Source organism: Lethenteron reissneri, chromosome 62 (assembly GCF_015708825.2).
Source record: "Lethenteron reissneri isolate LAM-NWPU_2019-01 chromosome 62, ASM1570882v1, whole genome shotgun sequence".
Classification (NCBI taxonomy): domain Eukaryota; kingdom Metazoa; phylum Chordata; class Hyperoartia; order Petromyzontiformes; family Petromyzontidae; genus Lethenteron; species Lethenteron reissneri.
This window is the reverse complement of record NC_083840.1, coordinates 4,427,324-4,452,261: the sequence shown is the minus strand read 5'-3', so window position 1 is coordinate 4,452,261 and position 24,938 is coordinate 4,427,324. Positions and strand designations below refer to the sequence as shown.

Genomic DNA, 24,938 nt, shown 5'->3' with positions numbered 1-24,938 from the left:
TATTCTATTACATTGCTCTGTTTTTTCTTTGTTTACCTTTTCTTGTTTCATTGTATGTAATGGCAGAGATTCGGGATTAATCAACTACAACCATAACCATAGTAGATAGCTTGCGTACATTACGCATCAAATACAACGGGGCATCGAACTCCGTCTTCTTCCACGCTTTTGTCCCACTCATGTGGAGGTCTTCCGCTGTTCTTGCGAAGCTTCTGCACGCTGCCATGTCCTGCGCCATTCTTTCTTTCTGCTCCTAGGGCCACCGTGGGCCGATCGCACTACATCGCCCCCCCCCCCACCTCTTCTTCATCCGCCTTCTTCCACGCTTTTGTCCCACTCGTGTGGAGGTGTTCCGCTGTTCTTGCGAACCTTCTCCACGCTGCCCTGTCCTACGCCATTCTTTCTTTCCCCTCCTAGGGCCACCGTGGGCCGATCGCACTACATCGCCCCCCCCCCCCCACCTCTTCTTCCTCCGCCTTCTTCCACGCTTTTGTCCCACTCGTGTGAAGGTGTTCCGCTTTTCTTGCCAGCTTCTCCACGCTGCCCTGTCCTGCGCCATTCTTTCTCTCCGCTCCTAGGGCCAACGTGGACCGATCGCACTACATCGCCCCCCCCCCCCCCACCTCTCCTTCCTCCGCCTTCTTCCACGCTTTTGTCCCACTCGTGTGGAGGTGTTCCGCTGATCTTGCCAGATTCTCCACGCTGCCATGTCCTGCGCCATTCTTTCTTTCCGCTCCTAGGGCCATCGTGGACCGATCGCACTACATCGCCCCCCCCCCCCCCGCACCTCTCCTTCGGCCTTCCTTCTCCATCCCTTTCCTTACCACTCACGTCACTCGCCCACCTTCTGACCCACGTCACTGTCTTGCTGTCTCTCCACACGACCGAATCACACCCACACAGCCTTTTCTCTCCTTTGTTTACGATCGGAGGAATCAAGAAGATGCTCGGTGTAGTTGGCACTTTGCTTCGTTCATCGTTTCGGGTTTTTTTCCCCCAATGCTTTGCTTTATGTGCCCCCCCACCCCCTGTTTTAAATGAAAGATTTCACGCTCTGATCTCCTCGTTCTTACCCCTTCCCCCTCTCTCTACCACTCTCTACCCCCTCTCTCTCTACCCCACCTTTCTCTCTACCCCCCCTCTCTCTCTACCGCCTCTCTCTACCCCCCCTCTCTCTTTCTACCCCCTCTCTCCTTACTCCATTCTATGCTCCCTCCTTGTTTTCTATGTAATTTTTGTAATGTTTTTTTCTCCCTTTCTCTGGTCTTCTCTGCGATTTATACCACCTTGAGTCGTTCCTTTTCTTCAATTTTTGACGATTCCCCCCCCCCCCCCCCACTTCGTCACACGACGTCACAAAAAGTCAGACCTCCCCTCAAATATGACGTCACAAAGCTCTGCCCCCTCCCAAAAATATAAAACATGCTTCAAATCGCTTTAAACTATTGTCATTGTAGTGCGTATTTAATGTCCCGCTGCACTCTGATGTAGGAAAAAACATTAATCAAAAAGTCTATTTAATTAAGTAGAACGTGTTGTCTATATTGATTTAAATCTGCGCATTTTGATGCGACGTCACATTTCTCACCCTCCCCCCCCAACCCCTTCCTCGTCACACATCGTCACAAATGTCTGACCCCCCCCCCCAAATGTCTGCTGCACCGTCCACGCGTCACCTGGAGGTAGTCGACGGGGTTGTCCGGCGCGTTGATGACGAGAGCGAAGCTCGTGTAGGCGTAGTCGGAGGCCAGCACCGACGTCGCGTACTTCGGGGGCCTGTGGCACGGCACGGCACGGCACGCGAGTGGAAAACCGCGCCGGCGATAACCGTGCCGGTGATAACCGCGCCGGCTAGCGGCAGACGCTCGCACGGCCAGTGGGCCCCCGCTTCAGAGCGCGTTAATTGGGGGGGGGGGGGGGGGGCTGCAGCGGTGACACTTTGCGGCCTGGCAAGAAGGGTAAAGCATCGTCATTGTCGTCATCTTTCGATTTAAAGCTTTCGTGACTGCAGGGATTCATCTTCTTGGTTCTTTCGGTAAAGTCACGTAGAAGGGAAGTAATAAAATAATAAAAATAAAACATAATAAAATAATTCTCACGACGTTTCGGCCACAACGCAAGCAGCCGTCCTCAGGTGAAGACCAGGTCTGTCGAGGCGACAGCGTCTGAATGAAACAGCACACGTGCTTGGAGCATGTATATAAGCTGGGTTGGAAGGGGGGAAAAGAGCGCCTTGACAAAAGAATATGCATATCAAGAGGCATAAAGCATATTTATGAGAAATGCACGAGCATGAGTAGTACTAATCACATACCTGCATTTCCCATAAATATGCTAAATGCCTCTTGATATGCATATTCTTTTGTCAAGGCGCCCTTTCCCCCCTTTCCAACCCAGCTTATATATATGCTCCAAGCATGGTGCTGTTTCATTCAGACGCTGTCGCCTCGACAGATCTGGTTTTCACCTGCGGACGGCTGCTTGCGTTGTGGCCGAAACGTCGTGAGAATAGTATTTCATTATGTTTTATTTTTATTATTTTGTTACTTCCCTTCTACGTGATGACTTTACCGAAAGAACCAAGAAGGTTGTCGTCGTCGTCGTCGTCGTCGTGAATTCTGGTGATCATCCTCGAAGCGGCGGCGGCTTGCGGCTGGCCATCGAACAAAGCCGGTGGTCACCGCATCATCCACAAATAATAGGGGAGCGGTGGCGCAGCGGTTAGCACACAGCCGCGCGACGAGTTCGATTCCCGCTCACGGCCACCAACACCGCCGGCGACGATTCGTCATCCGAACCGGTCCCTGGGCCTCTCCCCTAGGTCGGCTCGGCCTCAAACCGAGTGCCCCAACCGCAACGGGACTCGAAATTCAATACATCTCGGAGCAAACCTGGCAAAGCAGTTGCGGGTAGCGACATCATCATCAATAGCCAGCAGCTAACATCATCACACGCCTCGCCAAAGAGAAGCAGTTCCAGCCCATCGCGTTAGGGGTGAGCGAATTCAATGTTCGACCAAATATAACAACGGGCTGATTTTTAAGTTGAACATTTTACATGGCCCAGCGAATGATGTTGTATAAATATCCAAATTGCCCTTGGCAGAACCAAGGTTCTCCGCTCCTGCTATATGGGATGGGGGGAGGGGGTACCTTTGCCTTTGGGGCCGTCCATAAATGACGTCATCGATTTTTGACGATTTTTTACGATTTTTGACCCCCCCCCCCCTTCGTCACACGACGTCACTAAAAGTCAGACCCCCCCCCCCTCAAATATGACGTCACAAAGCTCTAGCCCCCCCTCCCAAAAAAATGTGGCGCTGCACTCTGATGTTGTAGGAGAAAACATTTTGATGTGACGTCACATATCTCAACCCCCCCCCCCCTCGTCACACATCGTCACAAATGTCTGACCCCCCCCCCGCCCCCAGGTGCGTGACGTCATTTATGGACGGCCCCTTTGTACTCACCCCTGGCTGACCTGGCGACACACGGCGACGGACAGGTGACCGTTCCAGTTGTCGGCGCAGGCCGCGTGGAACGACGCCGCCACGCTCACGTCCACCGTGCCGCTAGACAGCTGCAGGCTGCACACACAGACACACACACAGACACACACACAGACACACACACACACACAGACACACACACAGACACACACACAGACACACACACAGACACACAGACACACACACAGACACACACACACACACACACAGACAGACACACAGACACACACACAGACACACACACACAGACACACACACAGACACACACACAGACACACACACACAGACACACACACACAGACACAGACACACACACACAAGCACACACACACAGACACACAGACACACACACAGACACACACACACAGACACACAGACACACACAGACACACACACACAGACACACAGACACACACACACAGACACACACACAGACACACACACACAGACACACACACAGACACACACAGACACACACACAGACACAGACACACACACACAGACACACACAGACACACAGACACACACACACAAAGACAAAGGGTCCCCCTCGTGTGAGGCAAGTGCCGTGAGAGTCTCCGTGCACGTGACCCCCGTGAGAATCACCGTTGGCTACGTACGGCGCAGAAGAAGTTCAAACACCCGCGCCGCTCTCTCCGTGCTCCTGCGCACGCGTCCCCCCCCCCCCACGTACCCCCTACCCCCCTACCCCCCTCCTACCCCCCCCCACGTACCCCCTACCCCCCCCCAGGTACCTGTGTGACTCCCCCAGTGCCAGGTGGACACAGCCCTGTAGCCCCCCTACCCCCCTCCCACGTACCCCCTACCCCCCCTACCCCCAGGTACCTGTGCGACTCCCCCATCGTCAGGTGGACACAGCCCTGTAGCCCCCCTACCCCCCCTACCCCCCCTACCCCCCAGGTACCTGTGTGACTCCCCCAGTGCCAGGTGGACACAGCCCTGTAGCCCCCTACCCCCCCTACCCCCCCCCCCCACGTACCCCCTACCCCCCCCCCCCCCCACGTACCCCCTACCCCCCCAGGTACCTGTGTGACTCCCCCAGTGCCAGGTGGACACAGCCCTGTACCCCCCTACCCCCCCTACCCCCCAGGTACCTGTGTGACTCCCCCAGTGCCAGGTGGACACAGCCCTGTACCCCCCTACCCCCCCCCCCCCCCACGTACCCCTACCTCTCCTACCCCCCAGGTACCTGTGTGACTCCCCCAGTGCCAGGTGGACACAGCCCTGCTCGTCCTTCCCGTCGGCGCAGTCGTCTTTGCCGTCGCAGACGCGGAACGAGGGCACGCACGAGCGGTCCCCGCACGTGAACAGCAGCGGGCAGAAGGCTGCAGGCGGCCAAACAAACAAACAAACACACGGAGAACAACAACAAGAACAAGAACAACAACAAGAAAGCGATGACTTTGAAATTCAGACGCTGTTTTTCTGACAGACGCTGTTCTTCATCCGAGGACGGCTGTTTGCGGTGTGGCCGAAACGTCGTGAGAATTATTTTATTATTTTTATTATTTTATCATTTCTCTTCTACGTAACTTTACCGAAAGAACCAAGAAGATGAATCCCTGCAGTCACGAAAGCTTTAAATCGAAAAAAAAAGATGATGATGTTGATGATGTTGATGATGATGTTGATGATGATGATGTTGATGATGATATTGATGATGTTGATGATGTTGATGTGAAAGACGCTGTCTTTCCGACAGACCTTGTCTTCACCTGACGACGGCTGCTTGCGTTGTGGCCGAAACGTCGTGAGAATTGTATTTTATTATTTCTAGATTTGAAGCTTTCGTGACTTGCAAGGATTCATGCCCTTAGTGTTTTTCGGTAAAGTCACGCGGGTAAAAAAAATTAAATTAAAATTTATAAAATTAATAATAGAAATGTATTATTTTATTTCTATTATCACTTTTATTAATTTTAATTTAATTTTTTTACCCACGTGACTTTACCGAAAAAACTAAGAGTATGTATTTTATTATGTTTGATTATTTTATTATTTCATTTTTATTATTCCCCTTCTACGTGACTTTACCGAAAGAACCAAGAAGAACTCTCCAGAGACCTTTGTTAAATCCTTTATATTAAGTTCGCTTGCTTGCTTGCTTGCGTGCTTGCTTGCTTGCTTACGACTGTGCAAATCTTTCGGTCGTTTTTTAACCCACTTCCCGTGATCCAATCGAGCTGACATTTTCCACACAGACTCGTTGTGCGTGACAATTAATGTTCTTGAAAAAAAATTCCCCAAATTTTACACTTTTTAGGCAAATTTTTTTATTTTACATATATTCAAATAGAACTCATTCATGGCTTTGGCTGAACGTCACAGTACAAGAGCCCAGAGCGTAACCCCTCCACAGGCCGTGGCGGAGTAGCGCAGTTGGTAGCGCCCTCGCTTCCCATGCCAAAGGTCGCGGGATCGATCCCCGCGTCCTCCACAGGCGAATATATTTTTAAATCCTTTATATTAAGTTCGCTGCCACGCATATAACGGATTTATAGTGAAAAACTTAGTTTTTACGGGTTATACTTATTTTTTAACTAATTTTGGGCTACTAGGGTTTAGCAGCTTGTGGGCTTACCAACACCGTGACTGAGACAAATGCGGGGGGAAGAGGCGCTGATGGAAGTGGTAAATGACACTGGTCAACACACTTTTGTCTGGCATAAGGTATTCCAACGGGTTTAAGGTAATTTTGGAGTGCCGATTCCAAATCTGGCATCAGTTTTTGTCTATCACATCAGGTTTTTGAGATATCAAATATTGCGTGTTCAATAAAAACTGCGGAAGAAAAATATTCAATCAATGTGGATATCTACATGAAATTATATTATAAACACACTATCCTAAAAATTAACCCGTGAAAACTAAGATTTTCACTATAAATCCTTTATATGCGTGGCATCGGTTTTATGTTATTATTCATTTCTGTTTTTCTTGAGTAAGAGTTTCATTTTTATCACATTGGTATTTTAAATTAAATATGAAAAAAAAATTCCCTAAAAAGTGGAAAATTTAGGAAAAAATGTTTCACGAAAATAAATTGTCACGCACAACGAGTCTGTGTGCAAAATGTCAGCTCGATTGGATCACGGGAAGTGGGTTAAAAAACGACCGAAAGATTTGCACGGTCGTAAGCGCGCAAGCAAGCAAGCAAGTGAACTTAATATAAAGGATTTAAAAATACAGCACCATATTTTAACACTAAAGCAGCCACTGACTCGCAACAACTTTCGCGACTGCAGGGATTCACATCCAATGGTTCTTTCGTGTGCCACGTGTGTGTGTGCGCGTACCGCAGTCCGTGGGCGTCTCATCGGAGCCCTCTGAGCAGTCCACGTTCCCATCGCAGAAGAGCTCCTCGTAGACACACGCCGTGCTGCTGTTGTGGCACTGCTTCTGGCCCAGCGAGCAAACGTCTGCAGCGAGACACGCACAGAGGCAAAGGTTCCCTCGGTATAGCCTCGGCAGACTGGTGGGGCAAGTGCGTGTTTTTTTTTTTCGAATTCTTGTTATTTTTGCGTGCTGATCCCCTGATCAAGATGACGATGATTGCACGTTCTAGATATGTTTCGTGGAGATTTAAGCGTTGCGACCATTTGCGTGTTGTTAGCGAGCACCTGTTAAGGCTGTGAGGGCACACGACCAAAGACAAAGGTTCCCCGTATAGCATTCAACGGACTGCTGGGGCAAGTGCTGTTAGCGAGTAGCAACACCCCCTATGAAGGCCGGCACTGTGGCAACACGAGGTGGTGGGTGGGTGGGTGAGTGAGTGGGTGGGTGAGTGGGTGGGTGAGTGGGTCAGTGGGTGGGTGGGTGAGTGAGTGGGTGAGTGGGTGGGTGAGTGGGTGAGTGGGTGGGTGAGTGAGTGAGTGAGTGGGTGGGTGAGTGGGTGGGTGGGTGAGTGAGTGAGTGGGTGAGTGGGTGGATGGGTGGGTGAGTGGGTGGGTGAGTGGGTGGGTGGGTGGGTGAGTGAGTGAGTGAGTGGGTGAGTGAGTGGGTGAGTGGGTGGGTGAGTGAGTGAGTGGGTGGGTGAGTGGGTGAGTGGGTGAGTGGGTGTGTGGGTGGGTGGCTGAGTGGATGGGTGAGTGGGTGGGTGGGTGAGTGGGTGGGTGGGTGGGTGAGTGGGTGGGTGAGTGAGTGGGTGGGTGAGTGGGTGGCTGAGTGGGTGGGTGAGTGGGTGAGTGGGTGGGTGAGTGGGTGGCTGAGTGGGTGGCTGAGTGGGTGGGTGAGTGGATGGCTGAGTGGGTGGGTGAGTGGGTGGCTGAGTGGGTGGGTGAGTGGGTGGGTGAGTGGGTGAGTGGGTGGGTGAGTGGGTGGGTGAGTGGGTGAGTGGGTGGCTGAGTGGGTGGGTGAGTGGGTGGGTGAGTGGGTGGCTGAGTGGGTGGCTGAGTGGGTGGGTGAGTGGGTGGGTGAGTGGGTGGCTGAGTGGGTCGGTGAGTGGGTGGGTGGTTAGGTGGGTGAGTGGGTGAGTGCGTGGGTGGGTGGGTGAGTGGGTGGGTGGGTGAGTGGGTGGGTGAGTGGCTGAGTGGGTGGGTGGGTGAGTGGGTGGGTGAGTGGGTGAGTGGGTGGGTGAGTGGGTGGGTGAGTTTGTTGTTTGTTGGTATTTGGATCGTGACTCACCTGTCGAGGGTTCTTTGGGGGTTGTCGGTTTGCCTACGAGCCGAGGGATACAAATAACCCAACGTCAATTCCGAAGCGCTGGCACAAAACAACAATAACAACAACAATAACAACAACAACAAAAATAACCACAACAACAATCCGTCGCACTTCCCAATAGCGGACATAGCCCGCGAGGCTTTCGTGGCATCCTGACGTATGTCTGTGTGTGTGTGTATCTCTGTTTGTCTGTGTGTGTGTGTCTGTGTGTGTGTGTGTATCTCTGTGTGTCTGTGTGTGTGTGTGTCTGTGTGTGTCGGTGTGTGTCTGTGTGTGTGTGTGTGTGTCTGTGTGTGTGTGTCTGTGTGTGGGTCTCTCTGTGTGTGTGTCTCTGTGTGTGTGTCTCTGTGTGTGTGTCTCTGTGTGTGTATGTGAGTGTGTGTTGAGCTTCTTCTGCACCGTACGTAGCCAGCCGTGCTAATCGGGAGGTGCAGGGGAAGGACAACAACCTAAACACACACAATCGAACAATCGACTTCCTTCTGCTATAATAGCAATGCTATTGAATCAACAGCAAGAATAATCTTGTATCCGCGTGTCGTATCTACGGATTCGCCTGTGAGATCGAACTAACAGCCTGTTGGGGTCAAGTGCTGTTCGTAGCGGGTAGCAGCAGCACGTACGACGGCCGGCACTGTGGCAACACGAGGGGGAGGGTGAGTGGGTGGGTGGGTGAGTGGGTGGGTGGGTGGGTGAGTGGGTGGGTGGGTGGGTGAGTGAGTGAGTGGGTGGGTGGGTGAGTGGGTGAGTGGGTGAGTGGGTGGGTGAGTGGGTGAGTGGGTGGGTGAGTGGGTGGGTGAGTGGGTGAGTGGGTGGGTGAGTGGGTGGGTGGGTGGGTGTGTGGGTGGGTGGGTGAGTGGGTCGGTGGGTGGGTGAGTGGATGGGTGAGTGGGTGGGTGGGTGGGTGAGTGGGTGGGTGAGTGAGTGGGTAGGTGAGTGGGTGAGTGGGTGGGTGGGTGAGTGGGTAGGTGGGTGGGTGAGTGGGTGGGTGGGTGAGTGGCTGAGTGGGTGGCTGAGTGGGTGGGTGAGTGGATGGCCAGCAACCACGCACGCCCTGGCCACCTTTGCTAGGCACGCATCCCAGAGGCAGGGCCTTGGCATTTGGTGACCCACACTGCACTGATGAGTCCTCGAGCAAATCATCATTTAGCAACGGTCGCCCGGGCACAACGGGACCACAATGCAGTTCTCCAGGAGCCGGTGATGGTATTGTTGTTATTGTTGTTGTTATTGTTTACACTATGAGACATCTCCTTTACCAGTGGCAAAATATAGCAGTAGGTTTTACCCTTTAAACTGGTACAAAACTGACACCTTTATACAAGGCATCATGTTTGCAATATCTGGTCCAACACCAATGGAGACTAGGCTCTAAGGAAAGCTGTCTCGGGTGTGGACCAATCAACTTCAAGGACAGTGCATATCATTATCATCATCACAGTTGTTTCTTTTTGTTTGCATTTTGACTGCTTGTGTTGCGGTTATTGCAAACATGATGCCTCGTATAAAAGGTGTCAGTTTTGTACCAGTTTAAAGGGTAAAAACCTACTACTACGTTGTTATTGTTGTTGTTTGTTTGTTGTTTGTTTGTTTTTGGATCGTGGCTCACCTGTCGGGGGTTGTTTGGTGGTGGTCGTTTTGCCTGCACGCCAGGGACACACACACAACCCAACGTCAACATCGCAGCACCACGACGCCCCGTCCGCCTGTCTCCCCCGGTGGCGATGTTTACCGCACACCGCGCCGGGTGCACGTTTTGAGGCCGAGTCGACCTAGGGGAGGGCCCAGGAGCAGGACCAGTTGGTGTTGGCCGTGAGCGGGAATCGAACTCGGGTCGGCGGGTTCGTAGCACGGCAGCGCTAACCGCTGCACCACCGCTCCCCACACATGTGTACACACAAAGACAAAGATCCCCCGTATAGCCTCAACAAACTGTTGGGGCAAGCGCTGTTAACGGCACGCGAGGGGGTGGGTGGCCAGCACCACGCCCGGCCGCCTTTGTCTCCCCAGTGGCGATGTTTACTACACACCGCTCCACCAGGTACTCATTTGAGGCTGAGTCGACCTAGGGGAGGCCCAGGGACCGGTTCGTAGCGCAGCACGCTGACAGCTGCACCACCGCTCCCCATACGCACACACGCGTGCACACACATGACACACACACACGCATACACAAATGACACACACACGCGTTCACACACGTACACACGTGTTCACACACGTGCACACATGACACACACACACGTGTACACATGACACCCCCACACACACACGTGTACACACATGACACACACACACACACGTACACACGTGTTCACACACGTACACACACGTACACACATGACACACACACGTGTTCACACACACACGTACACACACACACGCGTGCACACATGACACACACACACACACGCACGCTTACACACATGACACACACACGCACGCGCCAGAGCGGTGTTGTGTGGGGGGAGGGCAGGTACAGATTGTCGCCTCACCTGGCTGAGTTGTTGTCTTGGGAGTACTCGTTTCTCCTGCACGCAAAGCGAGATGGGGGGGGGGTGGGGGGGGGACAAAAGTCAACTTTGGTCAATTTGCCACCGCAACAAACTCCACTCTCTCCACTTTGAAGGAGAGAAAAAAACGTGGACGTCTTCGTCACTTCCGACGCACGCTACCTCTGAACCAGCGGAAGTGGATATCAAAGAACTACCTCTGAGACCCCACCCCCCTTCTTCTTCAAGCGACACTGGTTGGCTCAGAACGGAACCCGCGGAAGCGGATATGAAAGAGCTACCCCTGAGGTCCCTCCTTCTTCAAGCGAGTGAATTCGTGGGTGAACAATTTGATTGACTAAGCGGGTGGGTGAGACGGGCGAGTGGGTAAATGGTTGGTTGATGCGGCGGTGTGTGAGTTCAAGCCCACGTTGTGTAAGCATGCGTATATTTGGAGTTTACGTCTCTCTCTCTCTCATCATGATCATCATCATCATCACGGTGGCTAGGAGATGTTAACTACCTCGCTTGATATGCAGGAGGTTGTGGGTTCGATCTCGACCCTGACGCCTGCTGCTGTATATTTGGAGTTTGCGTGTCTCTCTCTCATCATTATCACGGTGGCTAGGAGATGTTAACTACCTCGCCTGGTCTACAGGAGGTCGTGGGTTCGATCCCGACCCTGACGCCTGCTGCTGTATATTTGGTGTTTGCGTCTCTCTCTCTCCCCGTGGTCGCGTAGATTTTTCTCCGAGTCCTCCGGGTTTTCCCCTCCACATTTACAATGAACGTCACCACGCGCTGCTGCGCTCTATCCACTGCTGCTGCGCTCTCTCCGCTTCTCACCTGGCGGTTTCCCGGGCTCCGTGGGCTTCACACCTGGAGAAGGGCGAGAGAGACGCAATGCGGTCAGTCGTCGTCGTCATCGTCAACAGCCGCGTCGTCATCATTGTCATCGTCGTCATCGGCGTCATCGTCGTCATCAACATCTGCATCGTCGTCAACGTTGTCGTCCTAAAGAGGTCACGGTGCCGTGACCTTGGATAAGAGGTCACGAAGCCATGACCTTAAATAAGAGGTCACGCCGCCGTGACCTTAAACAAGAGGTCACACCGCCGTGACCTTAAATACGAGGTCACGCCGCCGTGACCTTAAACAAGAGGTCCACGACCTCCATCTACGGATGAGAGCGCGCGACGCGCACGCGGGTTCCGGAGCGACGGTCCTCACCGTTGACGTCCACGCTCGTCGAGTCGACCGTGAAGCGTCCGAGCCGGCCATCCGTGGACCCGCCGCCCAGGGGCACGATGGCCTCCTTGAGCGTCGCCAGCGCCTCGTCCACCACCGATTGCACGGAGGACCCGGAGAAGAACTCGAGCCCGAAGGAGGTGAGCACGCTGCCCGACCTGCCGCGGAAAGCGAGCGACGGGGGCGGCGTCGGTTCGAGGTTAGCGGTTGTTTATTGATGTGGTTGCCCCACCTGATGACGATTGCTTGTGTCGCGATCGAAACGTCGTGATTTGTTTAATTTTTCTGCTTGGTTCTTTTGGTAAAGTCACGAAGAAGGGAAATAATAAAATAATAAAAATAAAACATCATAAAATAATTCTGACGACGTTTCGGCCACAACGCAAGGAGCCGTCTTCAGGTAAATATGCTAAATTCCTCTTGATATGAACATTCTTTCGTCAAGGCGCTCTTCCCCCTCCAACCCAGCTTAAATATACGCTGCCAAGCCTTGTGGTGTTTCATTCAGACACTGTCTTTCCGACAGACCTGTTCTTCACCTGAGGACGGCTGCTTGCGTTGTGGCCGAAACGTCGTGAGAATTATTTTATCATGTTTCATTTTTATTCTTTTATTATTTTCCTTCTACGTGACTTTACCGAAAGAACCAAGAAGATGAATCCCTGCAGTCACGAAAGCTTTAAATCGAAATTGTTTAATTTTATTTCATTTCTACCTACGTGACTTTACTGAAAGAACCAAGAAGATGATTCCTGCAGTCACGAAAGCTTCAAATCAAGGTTACGGAGCGTTCGGCCATTGAATCGAGGCGCGGCAGCAACAACAACAACATCAACAACATCAACAACATCACCTCCCCCCCCCCCCCCGCGGCCCCCCACTACTACCACCTACGAAAACTTGGCAGCAACCCTCCCTGGCAAAGGGTCATGAGGCCTAGCGAGGCAATCCGTTGTAAACGAGCGCAACAATAGTACGACTAAGATACACACGGTATTCATCATGACGATGAATGGTAAATAAATGAATCGTGACGGTAGGAATGACATTTATGTGTTGTTGATTGAGCGCCGTTCGCGCCAGGGCATCGCAGATTCGGTGGTGGTTGTGGCGGCTACGCCGGTAAACCAGCACCGTGTCTTGCAGCAGCAGCGACGACTGCGAGGCTTGGCGGATCGCAAGTTCCCTGGTGGGTGTAGCGTCGCCTTTCTACCAGGAGAAGTAGAGGAGCAAAGTGTGTGGACCAATCTCCGTTTGTTCCACACTTCTTTCTACCAGTGGGTAGGAGTCGTACCCTTGTCTCTGCCAGGAGAAGGCCGACTAATCTGCATCTGTTCCATCTGTATGCAATAAATGCATTGCCCCCTGACGCACGCGGGTTTTCTCCGGGTGCTCCGGTCCACCCCCCCCCCCCCCCACATGCATGGCCACTCATTAATTGGCAGGAAACGTCTGAATATCGAGGGGGGTGTAGAGCTTGGACAACTGGTAGTGATGCCGGCTCACAGTCCGGCTGGCATCCTCCTGTTTGTATCTCTCCACGTAAAGAAAACGGGATTTTTACACATCCTACCAGTCGTACGGAATTCTGGGAGGGTATCTGACCCCCGTTTCCAGTGGCATCGGTTCAACGCGAGCCTCGCGAACACTCGTCACAAACACGCGGGGACAGGTGAGACTTTGAGTCCTTTCGTTCCCACTTCTCCACACACACAGCTCCCTCCTTCATCCACAGCTCCCTCCTTCATCCACAGCTCCCTCCTTCATCCACAGCTCCCTCCTTCATCCACAGCTCCCTCCATCATCCACAGCTCTCTCCTTCATCCACAGCTCTCTCCTTCACCCACAGCTCTCTCCTTCATCCACAGCTCCCTCCATCAGCCACAGCTCCCTCCTTCATCCTCAGCTATCTCCTTCATCCACAGCTCTCTCCTTCACCCACAGCTCTCTCCTTCACCCACAGCTCTCTCCTTCACCCACAGCTCCCTCCTTCATCCACAGCTCCCTCCTTCATCCACAGCTCCCTCCTTCATCCACAGCTCCCTCCTTCATCCACAGCTCTCTCCTTCACCCACAGCTTTCCTCCTTCACCCACAGCTCCCTCCTTCATCCACAGCTCCCTCCTTCATCCACAGCTCCCTCCTTCACCCACAGCTCCCTCCTTCATCCACAGCTCCCTCCTTCATACACAGCTCTCTCCTCCATCCTCAGCTCTCTCCTTCATCCACAGCATCACCCACAGCTCCCTCCTTCACCCACAGCTCCCTCCTTCATCCACAGCTCCCTCCTTCATCCACAACTCTCTCCTTCATTCCACAGCTCTCTCCTTCATCCACAGCTCCCTCCTTCATCCACAGCTCCCTCACTTCATCCACTGCTCTCTCCTCATCCACAGCTCACTCCTTCATCCACAGCTCCCTCCTTCATCCACAGCTCTCTCCTCCATCCTCAGCTCCCTCCTTCATCCACAGCTCCTTCCTTCATCCACAGCTCCCTCTTTCATCCACAGCTCTCTCCTTCATACACAGCTCCCTCCTTCATCCACAGCTCCCTCCTTCATCCACAGCTCCCTCCTTCATCCACGGCTCTCTCTTTCATCCACAGGTCTCTCCTTCATCCACAGCTCCCTCCTTCATCCACAGCTCCCTCCTTCATCCACAGCTCCCTCCTTCATCCACGGCTCTCTCCTTCATCCACATGTCTCTCCTTCATACACAGCTCCCTCCTTCATCAACAGCTCCCTCCTTCATCCACACCTCCCTCCTTCATCCAGAGCTCTCTCTTTCATCAACAGCTCCCTCCTTCATCCACAGCTCTCTCCTTCATCCACAGCTCCCTCCTTCATCCACAGCTCCCTCCTTCATCCACAGCTCCTCCTTCATCCACGGCTCTCTCCTTCATCCACAGGTCTCTCCTTCATCCACAGCTCCCTCCTTCATCCACAGCTCTCTCCTCCATCCTCAGCTCCCTCCTTCATCCACAGCTCCCTCCTTCATCCACAGCTCCCTCCTTCATCCACAGCTCTCTCCTTCATCCACAGCTCCCTCCTTCATCCACAGCTCCCTCCTTCATCCACAGCTCCCTCCTTCATCCACAGCTCTCTCCTTCATCCACATGTCTCTCCTTCATACACAACTCTCTCCTTCATCCACAGCTCCCTCCTTCATCAACAGCTCCCTCCTTCATCCAGAGCTCTCGCTTTCATCAACAGCTCCCTCCTTCATCCACAGCTCCATCCTTCATCCTCAGCTCCTTCCTTCATCCACACAGCTCCCTCCTTCATCCACAGCTCCCTCCTTCATCCACAGCTCCCTCCTTCATCCTCAGCTCCTTCCTTCATCCACACAGCTCCCTCCTTCATCCACACAGCTCCCTCCTTCATCCACAGCTCTCTCCTCCATCCTCAGCTCCCTCCTTCATCCAAAGCTCCCTCCTTCATCCACAGCTCCCTCCTTCATCCACAGCTCTCTCCTTCATACACAGCTCCCTCCTTCATCCACAGCTCCCTCCTTCATCCACAGCTCTCTCCTTCATCCACATGTCTCTCCTTCATACACAACTCTCTCCTTCATCCACAGCTCCCTCCTTCATCAACAGCTCCCTCCTTCATCCACACCTCCCTCCTTCATCCAGAGCTCTCTCTTTCATCAACAGCTCCCTCCTTCATCCACAGCTCCCTCCTTCATCCTCAGCTCCTTCCTTCATCCACACAGCTCCCTCCTTCATCCACAGCTCCCTCCTTCATCCACAGCTCCCTCCTTCATCCTCATCTCCTTCCTTCATCCACACAGCTCCCTCCTTCATCCACAGCTCCCTCCTTCATCCACAGCTCCCTCCTTCATCCGCAACTCTCTCCTTCATCCACAGCTCCCTCCTTCATCCACAGCTCCCTCCATCATCCACAGCTCCCTCCTTCATCCACAGCTCCCTCCTTCATCCACAGCTCCCTCCTTCATCCGCAACTCTCCTCCTTCATCCACAGCTCCCTCCTTCATCCACAGCTCCCCCCTTCATCCACAGCTCCTCCTTCATCTACAGCTCTCTCCTTCATCCACAGCTCCCTCCTTCATCCACATCTCCCTCCTTCATCCACATCTCCCTCCTTCATCCACAGCTCCCTCCTTCATCCACAGCTCTCTCCTTCATCCACGTCTCTCCTTCATCCACAGCTCCCTTCTTCATCCACAGCTCTCTCCTTCATCTACAGCTCTCTCCTTCATCCACAGCTCCCTCCTTCATCCACATCTCCCTCCTTCATCCACAGCTCCCTCCTTCATCCACAGCTCCCTCCTTCATCCACAGCTCTCTCCTTCATACACAGCTCTCTTTTTCATCCACAGCTCTCTTTTTCATCCACAGCTCCCTCCTTCATCAACAGCTCCCTCCTTCATCCACAGCTCCCTCCTTCATCCACAGCTCCCTCCTTCATCCACAACTCTCTCCTTCATCCACAGCCTCCCTCCTTCATCCACAGCTCTCTCCTTCATCCACAGCTCCCTCCATCATCCACAGCTCCCTCCTTCATCCACAGCTCCCTCCTTCATCCACAGCTCTCTCATCCATCCTCAGCTCCCTTCTTCATCCACAGCTCCCTCCTTCATCCACAGCTCTCTCCTTCATCTACAGCTCTCTCCTTCATGACACAGCTCCCTCCTTCATCCACAGCTCCCTCCTTCATCCACAGCTCTCTCCTCCATCCTCAGCTCCCTCCTTCATCCACAGCTCCCTCCTTCATCCACAGCTCTCTCCTCCATCCTCAGCTCCCTCCTTCATCCACAGCTCTCTCCTTCATCCACAGCTCTCTCCTTCATCCACAGCTCTCTCCTTCACCCACAGCTCTCTCCTTCATCCACAGCTATCTCCTTCACCCACAGCTCCTTCCTTCATCCACACCTCCCTCCTTCATCCAGAGCTCTCTCTTTCATCAACAGCTCCCTCCTTCATCCACAGCTCCCTCCTTCATCCACAACTCTCTCCTTCATCCACAGCCTCCCTCCTTCATCCACAGCTTTCTCCTTCATCCACAGCTCCCTCCTTCATCCACAGCTCCCTCCTTCATCCACAACTCTCTCCTTCATCCACAGCTCCCTCCTTCATCCACAGCTCCTTCCTTCATCCACAGCTCCCTCCTTCATCTTCAGCTCCCTCCTTCACCCACAGCTCCCTCCTTCATCCACAACTCTCTTCTTCATCCACAGCTCCCTCCTTCATCCAGAGGTCCCTTCTTTATCTACAGCTTCATCCACAGCTCCCTCCTTCATCCACAGCTCCCTCCATCATCCACAGCTTCCTCCTTCATCCACAGCTCTCTCCTTCATTCACAGCTCCCTCCTTCATCCACAGCTCCCACCATCCACAGCTCTCTCCTTCATCCACAGCTCCCTCCTTCATCCACAGCTCTTTCCTCCATCCTCAACTCCCTCCTTCATCCACAGCTCCCTCCTTCATCCACAGCTCTCTCCTTCATCTACAGCTCCCTCCTTCATCCACAACTCTCTCCTTAATCCACAGCCTCCCTCCTTCATCCACAGCTTTCTCCTTCATCCACAGCTCCCTCCTTCATCCACAGCTCTCTCCTTCATCCACAGCTCCCTCCTTCATCCACAGCTCGCTCCTTCATCCTCAGCTCCCTCCTTCATCCTCAGCTCTCTCCTTCATCCACAGCTCCCTCCTTCATCCACAGCTCCCTCCTTCATCCACAGCTCCCTCCTTCCTCCACAGCTCCCTCCATCATCCACAACTCTCTTCTTCATACACAGCTCCCTCCTTCATCCACATCTCTCTCCTCTCCCATCACTCCTGTCGACGTCTCTCTCTCATCCCCACAGCCCCCCTTCTCTGATTCCCTCCCCTCGTCAGTGTTTCCTCATTCCCAGCAACCGATCTCCCTCCCATCACGCCTCGGCGTTTCTCCCGGTCAGCGTGTAGGGGCTAACGAATGCCGATGCCGCGGGCACCGTTACGCAAGCGTCGGCATTTCAGCGAAGTGGTCGCCAGCGTCGGGCCTGGCTTTGCCCTGAACCAACACGTGGCTGGTGAACTGCCCCCAACTCAAGGGGCAAGGATCGTTTGGCCCGCACTTTGATCCCGTTGTTCTGCGGGCCCCTGCTCACCTGAACGTCAGCACCTTGCAGCTGATGTAGTCATTCTTCATAGCGCTGGCGGAATAGACGTCGTTGATCTGAAAGAGGAACCGGGGGAAGGGGTGGGCGGGTGGGGGAGGGGCGATTCTCACGTGAGTCCACAGGTCTTTATGCGAGTCTATTGGTCTCTGTGTGAGTTATATGAGTCTCTATGTGAGTCTATGAGTCACTATGTGAGTTTATGGGTCTTTACGTGAGTTTATGGGTATATGTGTGAGTCTATAGCTCTCTATGTGAGTCTATGAGTCTCTATGTGAGTTGATGGGTCTCCATGTGAATCCATGGGTCTCGATGTGAGTCTATGGGTCTCTATTGGAGCTCATGGGTCTCTATGTGTGTCTATGAGTCTCTATGTGAGTTGATGGGTCTCTATGTGAGTCTATGAGTCTCTATGTGAGTTGATGGGTCTCTATGTGAGTCTATGGGTCTCTATTGGAGCTCATTGGTCTCTATGTGTGTCCGTGAGTCTCTATGTTGGTCCATAGAGTTCTATGTGAGTCTATGAGTCTCTATGTGAGTCTATGCGTCCTAAGCTAGTCTATGGGCAACCCAGTTTAACCCAGTGCAACCCCGTGAGTAACCCCGCGTGTGACCCCCTGTGTGACCCCATGTGTGACCCCGTGTCTGACCCCGTGTCTGACCCCGTACGTGACCCCGTACGTGACCCCGTGCGTGACCCCGTGCGTGACCCCGTGCGTGACCCCGTGCGTGACCCCGTGTCTGACCCCGTGCGTGACCCCATGCGTGACCCCGGGGTGCGCGACCGTTTTCTCGAAGTCGAAGGCGAGCGTCTTGAACTCGGCCGACTCGCGGTCGAGGAGCGCCGGCGTGAACTCGACTCCGGTGACGATCTTCATGCTGCCAGACAGCGCAGTCCTCTCTGCGGGGCGCACAGAATGGAGTCAACCAGTGGGCTCCATCTCCTCCTCCTCCTCCTCATTCTCCACCTCCTCCCCCTGCTCCTCATCCTCCTCCTCTTACTCCACCCCCTCCCTCTTCGCTTCCTACTTCACCTCCACTTGCTCCACATGCTCCTCCGCTTGCTCCTACTGCTTTCCTCCTTTTGCTCCTCACCCTGCTCCTCTCCATCCTCCTGCCAGAGGTCGCAAACGGGTTTTGATTCCTTACCCGTACCCGTACCCGACCGCACCAGGGTAGCAAACGGTACCCATACCCGTACCTGGCCGTACCCGTACCCTACCCATACCCGGCCGGGTACGGGTAGGGTACGGGTATTGGGTACCCGATTGCGACCTCTGGGATGAAGCCATGTTGCAGGCGCGGGTGGGTTGATTCTAGGACTTGAATTGTGAGAAGAGACAAGACGTTGAGAAATGAGTGACAAACAGTTACTCACCAGTGACTCACGGTCTACCCGTACCCGGCCGCACCAGGGTCGCAAACGTACCCATACCCGTACCCGGCCGGGTACGGGTAGCTGGGTATCGGGTAGGGTACGGGTATCGGGTACCCGGTTGCGACCTCTGCCTCCTGCTCCACTGTCTCCTCCTCCTACTGCTCCTCCTCATCCAATGCCTCCTCCACCTGCTCGTCTTAATCTTCCTCCTGCTCCACCTCCTCCTACTTCTCCTCCACCTCCTTTTGCTCCACCACCTCCACCTCCTGCTCGTAAGCATCCCTCCATACAACAGTATTTCCATTTGTTTGAACAGATCCCGTCAGCCAGGCGTGGCCTTCTGTGAGCGAATCGCTTAAGCGGCGTCGGTGTCTCAGCGCAAGCAAAACCCTCCTGGAGCCAGCTTAGACATCCGACGTCTCATCAGCGGCAGAGTTCACCCGTCGCTTCAATCGATGCCGGTGAACTGGCTGGTTTTGACAATCGGCGTTCTCATCAGCAGAGTCAGGCTTGCAGGGCTCAACGTCATCTCCGCGTGCGAAATCGGTTGACGGAGCGCCAACATCTGGTCGGTGCTGCGCCTCCATTGCCAGTGGTGTGCGAGCCCGGCCAACGACGATGACGCGGCGTTTACCGCGTCCGCAATTATGGGGTTATAGTAGTAGGTTTTTTCCCTTTAAACTGGTACAAAGCTGACACCTTTATACAAGGCATCATGTTTGCAATAACCGCAACACAAGCAGTCAAAATGCAAACAAAAGAAACAAAAGCCCTTTTGGCGTCATCTGGTCCAACATCAATGGAGACTAGGCTCTAAGGAAAGCTGTCTCGGGTGTGGATCAATCAACTTCAAGAACAGTGCATATCATTACCATTATCAGAGTTGTTTCTTTTTGATTGCATTTTGACTGCTTGTGTTGCGGTTATTGCAAACATGATGCCTTGTATAAAAGTGTCAGTTTTGTACCAGTTTAAAGGGTAAAAACCTACTACTATATTTTGCCACTGGTAAAGGAGATGTCTCATAGTGTAAATTATGGGGTTGCTCGGGTAAAGGATCACGCGAATATGAATGAGTCGTTAAAACCCGCCACCACCCGACCACACGGTCAGTCAGTAAGGGGCTTTTTTCGCGTGAACAGAACACGGCAAACCTCTTACCGAGTGGCTATGCCGGGTGGCGGCGGGTTTAAGCGACGCGTCGATATTCACGCGATCTAACCCGAGGGATTAAAACAAACTCTCGTGTCATTAACATCGTGGGGCGATGTTCCGGGCAACGACCCTTCGTCAGGGCACATGAAGAATATATCATAGGTGACCTTTCGCAGGCAAAGGCTCAATGGCCCCTCTTTCTGTGCTATGAAGCAAAGTCGCATACTATACAGTGAGGGAAACAAGTATTTGATCCCTGCTGATTTTGTACGTTTGCCCACTGACAAAGAAATGATCAATCTTTAATTTTAATGTAGGTTTATTTGAACAGTGAGAGACAGAATAACAGCAACACAATCCAGAAAAACGCACGTCAAAAATGTTATAAATTGATTTGCATTTTAATGAGGGAATAAGTATTTGAACGTACAAAATCAGCAGGAGATCAAATACTTTTTTCCCTCACTGTGTATGTTTTCTTATGAAGGCCACACACACAGACACAATAAGAATCACGCCAGCGGTGTTATCATTGACATTGGATCATCGTTCGGGCGTATGTTACCCTACGGAGACCTCAATGATTTGGGGCTTCCACGCAACCTGGAGGAAGTCGAACCCATGCTGGGCAATGTGAGTGGATAACAAGAGCACCATTCTGAAAGGTGGGACTCTTAGCTATCTACAAATCTCAACGCTTAGCTATCTACAAATTTCAACGCTTAGCTATCTACAAATCTCAACGCTTAGCTATCTACAAATCTCAACGCTTAGCCATCTACAAATCTCAACGCTTAGCCATCTACAAATCTCAACGCTTAGCTATCTACAAATCTCAATGCTTAGCCATCTACAAATCTCAACGCTTAGCCATCTACAAATCTCAACGCTTAGCCATCTACAAATCTCAACGCTTAGCCATCTACAAATCTCAACGCTTAGCTATCTACAAATCTCAACGCTTAGCTATCTACAATCTCAACGCTTAGCTATCTACAAATCCCAACGCTTAGCCATCTACAAATCTCAACGCTTAGCTATCTACAAATCTCAACGCTTAGCTATCTACAAATCTCAATGCTTAGCTATCGACACATCTCAACGCTTAGCTATCTACAAATCTCAACGCTTAGCTATCTACAAATCTCAACGCTTAGCCATCTACAAATCTCAACGCTTAGCTATCTACAAATCTCAATGCTTAGCTATCTACAAAATCTCAACGCTTAGCTATCTAAAAATCTCAACGCTTAGCTATCTACAAATCTCAACGCTTAGCTATCTACAAATATCAACGCTTAGCTATCTACAAATCTCAATGCTTAGCTATCTACAAATCTCAACGCTTTGCTATCTACCAATCTCAACGCTTAGCTATCGACAAATCTCAATGCTTAGCTATCTACAAATCTCAAAGCTTAGCTATCTACAAATCTCAAGCTTAGCTATCTACAAATCTCAACGCTTAGCTATCTACAAATCCAACGCTTATCTATCTACAATCTCAACGCTTAGCTATCGACAAATCTCAACGCTTAGCTATCTACAAATCTCAACGCTTAGCTATCGACAAATCTCAACGCTTAGCATCTACAATCTCAACGCTTAGCTATCTACAAATCTCAACGCTAGCTATCGACAAATCTCAACGCTTAGCTATCGACAAATCTCAACGCCTTAGCCATCTACAAATCTCAACGCTTAGCTATCTACAAATCTCAACGCTTAGCCATCTACAAATCTCAATGCTTAGCTATCTACAAATCTCAACGCTTAGCTATCTACAAATCTCAACGCTAGCTATCTACAAATCTCAACGCTTAGCTATCTACCAAATCTCAACGCTTAGCTATCTACAAATCTCAACGCTTAGCTATCTAAAAATCTCAAACGCTTAGCTATCTACAAATCTCAACGCTTAGCTATCTACAAATCTCAAGTCTTAGCTATCTACAAATCCTCAACGCTTAGCTATCTACAATCTAAACTGCTCGCCGTTTAACGCAATGCACGAGGTGTTTTACGGGTGGCGATCAACGTTGAAGCTTGCCACAGTTCGTGAGACTAGTGGTCACAGGCTGGCAGGTCCGCCGCTAGACTGACGATCCCACGGATCGTTACTGTTCAAATTCTTTCGATGGCAATTTATATATTCTTGGGTTTTTTTCGGTAAAGTCACGTAGGTAAAAAAATAAAAATTTTAATTAATAAAAGTAAATAAAATAAAATTATATAATAAAATATATATTTGTTCCTATGGTTTTATTGTTCGTACAGGGTTGCCCAAAAGTTATGACACATTAAGTTATTACAGCAACAGTATATTTATTTAATACTGGCATTAAAATTTAAATCATTTCTTATTTTTGTAAATTAGTTTTAATCTGCTATCTAAATTATATCTGCCCCCCCCCCCCACTCCTTTTCAGATAACAATAAATAATGTAAACATTTTTTTTACAGAATTGAGATTTTTAAAAAAACATCATCACCACGCCGTAGTGAGGAGCCGGCGCTACCAACTAATTGCCTAAGTTCTGCGATCCTCTACATATACTGAGATGTTATCGGCCACATGAGTGTTTATATCCACCGCGGCGGGAGGATACCAGGGCACTCAGAGATAATTCACAGCGTACTGTGCGAGGGAGAAACACTATCCCGTATCACAGGTCACCTGTCTTTTTTGCCAGTATCAAAGTCTGAAACAACGGAATAGCTTGTACCCTGTCTGGCAATAAAACAGGAGCTGCGATAAGATGTTCAGATACCAAATAGGTGCCGTTCGCAAGGAATCAAGTCTGCATTAACCATGCTTACCTGTGGTGAACACGCAAAACAAACACGTTTGGATAATACATGCATTGTATTTGAAACTGATAGCACCATGTAATAAAATGTTTGTTCCTGGGTAGTATTATAATATATGCATAACATATTTTATATTATAATATATCCTAACATATGCTGTGGCCGGTGTAGGCCAATCAGTTTCAAAGACAATGCAAATATTAGCAGAGCATGTTTGTTTGCGTGCTCACCACAAGCACTCTGTGTGGTTAATTGAGACTTAATTCCTGAGAAAAAATATCTACTTGGTGTTTGAACATCTTACCACAGCTCCTGTTTAAACAACTTTATTTTTTATACTTTGACACTGACAAACAAAAGGTTGTCCCACGATATGGACACGACCTGTACGGGATAGAGTGTTCTCCCTCGCACGCACGCGTGAGTTATTGCCGATAAACGTCTCAGCATACGTAAAGGACCGCAGAACTTGGGCAATTCGTCGCTGAGCGCCAGCACCGCCGCCGCCGGCAACACACCGATTAGAAAACGCGCAATCGGTGACCTGTCTTGCCGCTCTGTTTGCTGTCCTCCACGGCGAGCCAGGCGACGGCGATGAGAGCGGCGCAGGCCACCACGAACAGAGAGGCCGTCACCGTCAGCGCGATCTCCAGTCGGCTCCATGAGCGTCGCTGCTTCTTCTTCTTCCCAGCCACCGCACTCGCTCGACCCGCCATCGACTGCTGCTGCTGCTGCTGCTGCGGCTGCTGCGGCCTTCCCCGCGACCCATGGCTCGCTCCGAAGCGCGACTTGGCGGACGGTCGGTGGGTCAGCGCAGTTCGCGCCGCTTGGGAGTCGGGGCGGCGGTGCTGTTGCTTTGCGAGCGAGAGCACGGCAGCGGTCGGTGCCGGGTGGTCCACGGTATTTATCCTCCGGCCCCCCCCCGACGACGACGACGACGCCCCCGATCACCGCGACCCCCCTCCGTCCCCTCCGGTTGTTGGACATAGCCACCCACACGATGCCCGACACCCGCCCACCCACACGCCTGGTCACCCACCAACCCAACCAACACACAAAGCCACCCACCCACCCACCACTCCACCCACCCACCAAACCAACTCACAAACCCACCCACACACTTGTCCACCCACCAACCCAACCAACACACAAACCCACCCACCCACACAATTGTCCACCCACCAACCCAACCAACACAACGAAACCACCCACCCAAACTGGCCACCCACCCAAACCAACACACGAACCCGCCCACCCACCACTCCACCCCACCCACCCAAACCAACACACAAACCCAACCCACCCACAAAATTTGTCCACCCACCCACCAAACCAACACACAAACCCACCCGCCCACCCACCACTCCACCCACCCACCAAACCAACACGCAAACCCACCCACCCACACACTTGTCCACCCACCCACCAAACCAACACACAAACCACCCACCCAACTGGCCACCCACCCAACCAACACACGAACCCGCCCACCCACCACTCCACCCACCCACACACAAACCCACCCACACAATTGTCCACCC

At 52.0% G+C, this 24,938-nt stretch overlaps 1 protein-coding gene across 1 annotated transcript in view; it reads right to left on the bottom strand.

The window, feature by feature from the left end:
• Positions 1-24,152, bottom strand: part of LOC133358589 (MAM and LDL-receptor class A domain-containing protein 1-like) — a 68,151-nt gene extending 43,999 nt beyond the window's left edge. The window contains exons 1-12 of the mRNA XM_061576956.1: positions 23,942-24,152; positions 18,839-18,954; positions 18,045-18,112; positions 11,914-12,089; positions 11,530-11,562; positions 10,687-10,722; positions 9,801-9,833; positions 8,153-8,185; positions 6,826-6,948; positions 4,719-4,854; positions 3,470-3,586; positions 1,677-1,776 (exon numbers count right to left, since the gene is read on the bottom strand). Coding sequence (XP_061432940.1) covers positions 1,677-1,776; positions 3,470-3,586; positions 4,719-4,854; positions 6,826-6,948; positions 8,153-8,185; positions 9,801-9,833; positions 10,687-10,722; positions 11,530-11,562; positions 11,914-12,089; positions 18,045-18,112; positions 18,839-18,954; positions 23,942-24,113 — 1,143 coding nt within the window. The 5' untranslated portion in view covers positions 24,114-24,152. The remainder of the gene's footprint in view (positions 1-1,676; positions 1,777-3,469; positions 3,587-4,718; positions 4,855-6,825; positions 6,949-8,152; positions 8,186-9,800; positions 9,834-10,686; positions 10,723-11,529; positions 11,563-11,913; positions 12,090-18,044; positions 18,113-18,838; positions 18,955-23,941) is intronic.
• Positions 24,153-24,938: the final 786 nt, after the last annotated feature.